This window comes from Mus caroli, chromosome 5 (genome assembly GCF_900094665.2).
Source record: "Mus caroli chromosome 5, CAROLI_EIJ_v1.1, whole genome shotgun sequence".
In the NCBI taxonomy this organism is placed as follows: Eukaryota; Metazoa; Chordata; class Mammalia; order Rodentia; family Muridae; genus Mus; species Mus caroli.
In genome coordinates this window covers 19485595-19493686 of record NC_034574.1, presented here as the reverse complement: position 1 = coordinate 19493686, position 8092 = coordinate 19485595, and the positions used below count along the sequence as shown (strand labels likewise).

General features: G+C 48.6%; 1 protein-coding gene across 1 annotated transcript in view; it reads left to right on the top strand.

The window, feature by feature from the left end:
• Nucleotides 1–315: 315 nt before the first annotated feature.
• The window catches only part of Abcf2 (ATP binding cassette subfamily F member 2), a gene marked incomplete at its 3' end in the record, with an annotated part of 11068 nt that continues 3291 nt past the window's right edge, over nucleotides 316–8092 (top strand). Inside the window, exons 1-6 of the mRNA XM_021162170.2 lie at nucleotides 316–423; nucleotides 1043–1251; nucleotides 3559–3771; nucleotides 4176–4530; nucleotides 5804–5899; nucleotides 6655–6757. Coding sequence (XP_021017829.1) covers nucleotides 1083–1251; nucleotides 3559–3771; nucleotides 4176–4530; nucleotides 5804–5899; nucleotides 6655–6757 — 936 coding nt within the window. The remainder of the gene's footprint in view (nucleotides 424–1042; nucleotides 1252–3558; nucleotides 3772–4175; nucleotides 4531–5803; nucleotides 5900–6654; nucleotides 6758–8092) is intronic.

Below are 8092 nucleotides of genomic sequence, written 5' to 3'. Positions count from 1 at the left end.
GGGAAACTTAGTTGCACTTCCTGCTGGTTAAACCAGTAGAGCAGCCTGGTAAATTTATCTGCTAGGGGTGGGGTATCGTTTGGGAGACCAGCCCACCTCTCGGAGGAGCAATCTGGGATTTGCAGTTTTCAGTTCTTCAAACCGGCTTGGTAGGACGGGCCTCTTGGACTCTAATCCTCCCCCAACCAGAATCATCGCGCGTTCTGATGACGTCACTAGAACTGCGCAACGCCAGGGAATCGTGGTAGTTCCGGAGGAGAGTCCCGCCCTAAGTTCTTACGATTTGAGAACTACATTTTCCAGAAGCCCTCGCGGCAGCGCGCCAAGGGCCGCCCGGGGCCGTGATTGGTTGGGGAGCCGGCCGCACGCGGAGGAGCTCAAGGAGCAGCTCTGTTGCGACAGAGGCCGAGCGGCGAGGCCCCCGTGAGTTGAGGGGGAAGGGGCGCCGGAGGGGAGGAGAGTGTGGACCCGTGAGCAGGAAGCGGGAGGAGAAGCGGAAGGGAGCTCAGGGTCGGAATGGAAAGGGCCGAAAGGGAAAAGAACTGGCCCAGGCAGAGACGCCGGCGAGCGGGGTGTGGGGGAGGTTAGGGGCAGCGAGCGCAGAGACCCTTAGGGACCCGCTGGGGAGGACTCGTGGTTCCCGGAGAGGAACCGCGCTGCAGTCGGTGGGGTGGATGAGAGGGACGGAAGGGAGGTCCGGGACGAACTCCTGGCGAAGAACCGAAAAGGAGGCGGCTGGCAGAGGTGCGCCAGCGCCAAGTTCGGAAACTGGAGACGAGGGGCAGAGCGGTCCCTCACTAAGGCCCTGGGGGAAGAGCGCATCCGAGTGAAGCCGGCGGTGGGGATTGGCGCGCGAACCCCAAGGGAGGAGATGAGGCTGGAGGAGCGGTCGAGAGAGTGTGAGAAGCCGGGACAAAGTTGGCGGGGACAAGAGTTGGGCACCAGAGGCTTGATAGGAAAATTCCAAGGAGGGATGGGATACCACTCAGACATTCTTACCTGTAAGTTTAGAATTTTGGAGTATCCGTTTGCTTTTCTTCAGACTCCTGAAAGGACAGTAACTACCCCTGTGGCTCATCACCATGCCTTCCGACCTGGCCAAGAAGAAGGCAGCCAAAAAGAAGGAGGCTGCCAAAGCCCGACAGCGGCCCAGAAAGGGACATGAAGAAAATGGAGATGCTGTCACAGAACCTCAGGTGGCAGAAGAGAAAATCGAGGAGGCCAATGGCAGAGAGACCACAGGAGATGGAGGTAGGTTGGTGAGTTTTCCTGAGCTGGTTTTTGCAGGCAAGATCAGAATCTGGAGGCAGATGCATAGGCCTTTAATTCCAGCATTTGGAAGGCTAAGGTAAAAAGACGAAGGTTTGAGGCCAGGCTGTCCCCCACCCCCATCTTTTTAAACAGAGTAAAGCACCCACAGACACATGTCTTTATATGCCATGAAACTTTTTAGTGACACCCACACCCGAGTTAAAACTTGTTACTGATGAAGGAAACTGAACAAAAGTGGCAAACACAGATGGGAGGTTTTGATCTACCTTGGTTGGTGCTGCAGTAGACAATAAAAGGGAAGGCAACTTGTACTGTTTCCTGTTTTTCTTCCTACCTATGGTGGTGAGTATATCAGGCTTTACCATATGGTGCTGTCTGTTTTGGGGGGGAGGCAGATGTTTGGAGATAGAAGGGTTTCTCTGTGTTTCCTGGCTGTCCTGGAACTCTGTAGACTAGACTGGCTTGAAATCATAGAGAGATCCACCTGCCCCTGCCTCCTAGCTGCAGGGATTAAAGGTGTGAGCCACCATCCCTGGCTCATATGGTACTCTTCGTGTCACAGGGATAGTGATTATACCAATGAGTAATGGGTAACATACCGTATATCTTCATGTAATTTCTCTGATAATATATTTATGGTTTTGTTATTTAGGTTTAGGGGATTTATTGTAGCATTTTTGCATATTAAATAAGCTACTCACTCACACTGTAAACATAGTTTGCTCTCAGAAATTTTATTTTATTTTTTTCTCTGATGCTCTGACAGAACACTCTGACTAAAATTAACTTGAGAGGAAAAAGTTCATTTCTTCTTGTATTCCCAGGTCCTTTTTTTTTTTTTTTTTTGGTTTTTCCAGACAGCCTTGGCTGTCCTGGAACTCACTTTGTAGACCAGGCTGGCCTCGAACTCAGAAATCCACCTGCCTCTGCCTCTGTCTCCCGAGTGCTGGGATTAAAGGCGTTCGCTGCCACCACTACCCAGCTTCCCAGGTCCATTTTTGAGGGAAGTCAGGCAAGGACTTTTGTTTTTCAAGACAGTTTCTCTGTAACCACCCTGGCTGTCCTGGAACTTGCTTTGTAGACCAGCTGGCCTTGAACTCAGAGATTCTCCTGCTTCTTCCTCTGGAGTGCTGGAATTAAAGGCATGAGCCACTATACCAGGCATCAACTAGCTTGCTTATGTAGCACAGACCCACTCAGCTAGAGACTTCACTGCCTACACTGGACCCTCTGCATTCATTAGAAATTAGGAAAATGCCCTAGACATGGTCACTGGCCAGCCTGATGAGGCAGTTCTTCTGTAGAGGTTCCTCTTGCCAGGTTTATGTGAAGTTGACAGCTAAGTTAACTGTGACATGGGCAAACATTGCAGTGTATGATAACAACCATCCCAGTCTAACCCTGTCTTCATTGCCCAGGAAAACTGCACAGTCCTTCTGCTGCATGTAGACTGCTCACTGCCCTTTGAATCTTACCACACATGGTATTGTCCTTTTACACGTTAAATTCTTGTGCAAACTTGTGGTTTACACACATGATTGTGTTCCCATTTGCTATCCCATGTCATTTTGCAGTGTTACTTATGTCTACTTTAGTCATTGCAGTTGTTGATTCTTATTTATTTATTTATTTATTTGGTTTTTTGAGACAGGGTTTCTCGTATAGCTCTGGCTGTCCTGGAACTCACTTTGTAAACCAGGCTGGCCTCGAACGAACTCAGAAATCCGCCTGCCTCTGCCTCCCAAGTGCTAGGATTAAAGGCGTGCGCCACCACGCCCGGCCTGTTGATTCTTATTTGAGAGACTGTGTTTTGAGGTGTGTGTGTGTGTGAGAGAGAGAGAGGGAGGGAGGGAGGGGGAGAGAGAGAGAGAGAGAGAGAGAGAGAGAGAGAGAGAGAATATGAATCACCATAGATGCACTAAACATATGAAGAAATATCAAGTGGTAGGAATTGTCCCCAAAATAAGATTCTAGAAGGCAGCTAGTGTGATCAAGTTAGGCCATGGGGAAGCTTTATCCATGGCCAGAGCTATGGAAGATGGTGAAGGGGGAAACAGTGGAGGGAAGTGAAGTGGCAGGAGAGAGCTTAGACTCAAAAGGGCTGCTGAGAAAAGCCTGCCTGTGAAAGCAGGGTGTCAGGCTAGTCTGTGTCATGGCACTGTGTAAAGCCCTCCGAACTCTGAATCTGCTTCGCATGACCTGAGCTCAGGTCCTGTGGGATTTGCCTATTGGTCCCAGATCTGAGTCTGTCTGACTGACCCTTCCCAAATTCCACTTCTGCCCCAGAAGTGGATTTGCTGACCAAGGAGCTGGAGGACTTTGAGATGAAGAAAGCTGCTGCTCGAGCTGTCACCGGTGTCCTGGCTTCTCACCCCAACAGTACTGATGTCCACATTATCAACCTCTCCCTTACCTTTCATGGCCAAGAGCTGCTCAGCGACACCAAACTGGAACTAAACTCAGGCCGGCGCTATGGCCTCATTGGCTTAAATGGAATTGGTGAGGCCCTTGGGGGTCAGGGGAGGAGGTTTCTTTCTTGGTTTGTCCGTTACTATGTGTTTAGCACTAACAAAGCAAGAACTTTATTCAATGAGTGGGGGACCAGACATGCCGGGGACATTGGGCTTATGACACAGCTGTGTGTAGCAGGTACTATGGGAGTTTTTGACAGAAGGTGCTATAGAGAGGTTGGTGGGGGAGTGAGGGTGAGGAGTGGTGGTGTGAAGAAGCCTTTGTAAATGAACAGGATTTCACAGGCACAGTAAGATTAGACTTGAAGGGAAGCTGGGAAGGAGAGCCTGAGAGCGAGCCGGTGACTTAAAGGATGGGGATCCTGGTTTGCCTGTTAGGAACCGCCAAAGAGTGGCGGTGAAGGGGCTGAGTGTCGCCTGTCACCCTCTTAGGAAAGTCCATGCTGCTCTCGGCTATTGGGAAACGTGAGGTGCCCATCCCAGAGCACATCGACATCTACCATCTGACTCGCGAGATGCCTCCTAGCGAGAAAACACCCTTGCAGTGTGTGATGGAGGTGGACACCGAGCGGGCCATGCTGGAGAGAGAGGCTGAGCGGTTAGCACATGAGGATGCGGAGTGTGAGAAACTCATGGAGCTCTATGAGCGACTGGAAGAGCTGGATGCTGACAAAGCTGAGATGAGGGCCTCGAGGATCTTACATGGATTGGGCTTCACACCCGCTATGCAGCGCAAGAAGCTGAAAGACTTCAGTGGTGGCTGGCGGATGAGAGTTGCTCTTGCTAGGTGAGTTCTCCCCTTTCCACCATCCCTTGGAGCCCCTGTCTCAAAGGGGAATGTTCACTCTGGTAGGAGTGTTATGTGTCAGATGAGATAGCCGTTAGTGATGTAATGTGGGTCAGTTCCAGTCGTGCTCTGAGCAGACCCAAGTAAAATGGTAGTTAAGTGTCGGTTTTCATCTTGACCCCCTTCCTGCCTTTTGTGCTGCTGTCCTGCTAGTTCTTATGGTAGTATGATACTGGGCACATTGATGCTACCCGTCCTTCTTACCCCGTAAGCCTGAGGTTAAAGTGAGTTTGTAGTCCAGCACTACACCTGCACCCTCCCAGCATGCTGAGATGTGTGTGCTTTCTCTTAAAATTATAAAGTTATGGAGCATCTCAGGCTGCACACTGTGAACAAAATAGGTGCATTTTTGTCCATGACTCTAGAGGCACAAGGTCAGGGGAGCTCAGCTGCTGTAGTAGGTCCTGGAGTGTCGTGTAGTGTAGTGTAGGCTTCGTTTGATGAGAGAGAAGGAAATTTGAATGTCTGTCCTCGTCTCTTCCTTATAAAGCCATGAATGTGTCCTCCTTGGGCTCTATCCTGATGACTGCCTCACCCTGCTCACCTCACTGAGGCCTTCCTTACCTAAGCACCAACATTCAAAGGCATTTACTTCTTACTTCCTCTCTGTGGGGAGTCCACACTGCACTCAAGCCTGCTCCTGGGAAGCAAGTTGTCGAGGCTGCCTGCCTCATGGCCTCTGAGAGTTGGCTTCATGTCTTAGAGCACGAGTGTAGACTCCACTTGCTGGCCAGAAGTTTCTCTGGCTGGTTCAGGAGCTCGTTCAGTGCAGGCTGGAGTGTGATGATCAGAAACGCTCTTAACTGAGTTCCCCAAGACTGCTGACTGCAGTCCGGAAGCCAGGGCTTCAGCTTGTCCCTTGTTTTACCAGTGTAAGAAAAGGACATTGTTTGGCCACTTGCTGGAGTCTGTCAGCCCTGTCAAGTAATCTCACCTTAATGCTTGTTGCCTTAGTAACTTGTTTCCCCTTGTCCTCTGATGCGCACCAGCTCCATCACTACCTTCAGGTGCAGATCTCCATTTTCCCTGCAGTCCTAATTCCTGTAATTCACTTTCTACCTTTTTGTCAGTCCTGAACTCTAGAGCCTTTCCTTCCTCTGAGGTAGTAAACAGATTGGCTTAAGGATTCAGTCCAGACCTGACCAACATGACAGGAAAGCTGCACCTTTCGTTTAGCATTTAAGGTGTTTCTGTTTCCTTTGGCATCCATCAGAGCCCTCTTTATTCGGCCCTTCATGCTGCTTCTGGACGAGCCTACCAACCACCTGGACCTGGATGCTTGTGTGTGGCTGGAAGAGGAACTTAAGACGTAAGAGATGGGGCTGGGAGCTGCAGTCCCAGGGAGGTCAGTAGCAGAGTACAAAGGGATTAGGTGCTCAGAAACTGCCCTGATGAGTGCAGGTGAAGGAAGGCCAGAGACAGGCCAGATGCAGCCAGTGCCAGTGTAGTCAGACTGGCCCTTTCTGTTTCGTTGGGGTGGTATTTTAAGTCTGAAATACATGAGTCTTGTTTTTTCTATGTTCAAAATACAGCATCTTCACTAAAGAAAATGTTTAATTGTATGTGTGCATGTGCACACATGCGTACATAAATCATTTAAAGTGAGTCTAATGCTTAAATTCATGATGTGGTGGTGATACAGAAAAATAATAGTAAATATTGTCTCAACGTTAAATAAACAGGAGCTGCCTTAGTGCTGTCTTCAAAAAGAAAGGACTTCTGTTTCTCTTATTGAGTCTGGGTTGACCCCATCCACGCCTCTTTAGATCCTTTTCTTTAGATCCTCGTGTGTGTATAGACTGTTGATAGCATGACTCTACCCATCCGTACTTCATCCTGTTGACAGAACAGAAGACTTGGGCCTTGGGCTGTCTCACCACTGCAAGGCTCCAGGAGCCCCTGTTACTGAGGGGTGCAGAGTGCCTGCATCCCTGTTGGCTGCCGGAGCTTTAAGGGCACTTGGGTTCACTGAGAGTGTGAGAGGCTGAGGGCTTCCTGGGTCTCACCATGTAGCCTTCTTTGAAAGTCTCTGACTTGAGACCTTCCTGATGTTTGGCTTCACAGTTTCAAGCGCATCCTGGTCCTGGTGTCGCATTCCCAGGACTTCCTGAATGGGGTCTGTACCAATATCATCCACATGCACAACAAGAAACTCAAGTATTACACGGTGAGCGAGCCCTGCCTTCCCTGCTTACTGGCTCTTTGGCTTTGTTATTAAAAATTAAGGCTTGGGGATTTAGCTCAGTGGTAGAGCGCTTGCCTCAAGCACTAGGCCCTGGGTTCGGTCTTCAGCTCTGGAAAAAAAAAAAAAAAGAGACAAAAAATTAAAATAGCCGGGCTTGGTAGTGCACGCCTTTAATCCCAGAACTCAGGAGGCAGAGGCAGGCGGATTTTTGAGTTTGAGGCCAGCCTGGTCTACAGAGTGAGTTCCAGGACAGCCAGGGCTACACAGAGAAACCCTGTCTCGGAAAAAAAAAAAATTAAAAGAACCCTTTAAAGAACTCCACCCCATTTTATTTTAGTCCCAAAGGCCTTTGCTTCTGCCCATAGGCCACAGTTGGCAGCTGCTCTGTGTGTGTGTGTGTGTGTGTGTGTGTGTTCATTTGTTTTGCTGCCTTCACTGTTGTGACAGCTTTGTGCACAAGAAAATAAGTTAGTATCTTAGCAGTCTCCCTGTTGTGCCTTGTCTTTTTTTATCTTAAAAAATAGTTGGTTTTATTATTAGTTTTGATATGTGTACCTGTGTGTGGGTTTGTGCAGGTGAGTGCAGATGCCTGCTGAGGTCAGGCCAGGATTTGATCATCTGGAGCTGGAGTTAGAGGCAATTCTGAGCACCTGCTGTGGATGCTGGGAAGCAAATGAACATTACTAAATAAGAGAAATTGTAATAAAAGTGTTCTCATGAAAAATAGTTAGGTGTGGCAGCATCTATATGAGCCAGCACTATGATGGCTGAAGTATAAGGGTCATACCAAGCTGGATTCCACAGTGAGCATAGGTCTCTAATGGGGAGAGGGAAACATAGACCCCTCCAGGCACAGTCACTGAGGAGCATTCCTAGTTTCTTACATTGCCTTCCAAAACTCTGTATTTGCAGTCATTTGTACAAAATGTCATATGGATGTGTCCTGTACCTTTAATCATCTAGAATCGGTTTGCTTGGTTTTTCTAATGTATATTTTATGTATTCATTGCATATATGAGTATTTGTGCAACTCATGCATATAGTGCCTGTGAAGGCCAGAAGAGGGTGTCAGGTGGACCGACTTATAGATGGTTGTGGGCTACCATGTGGGTGCTGAGAATTTGCAAGAGCAGTGCTATTCACCACTGACCCATCTCCAGCCCCTCTTCTACAATCCTTAATGATCATTCTGTTCTTCAGGTTACATTGAAAATTAGTAACTGCCTTTCTAGATGAGTCTTTCTGTTTAGTATGCCTACATAGTATGATCATTGTATGGATATCCTGAGACTTGTTAGGTCTTTTTTTTTTTTTTTT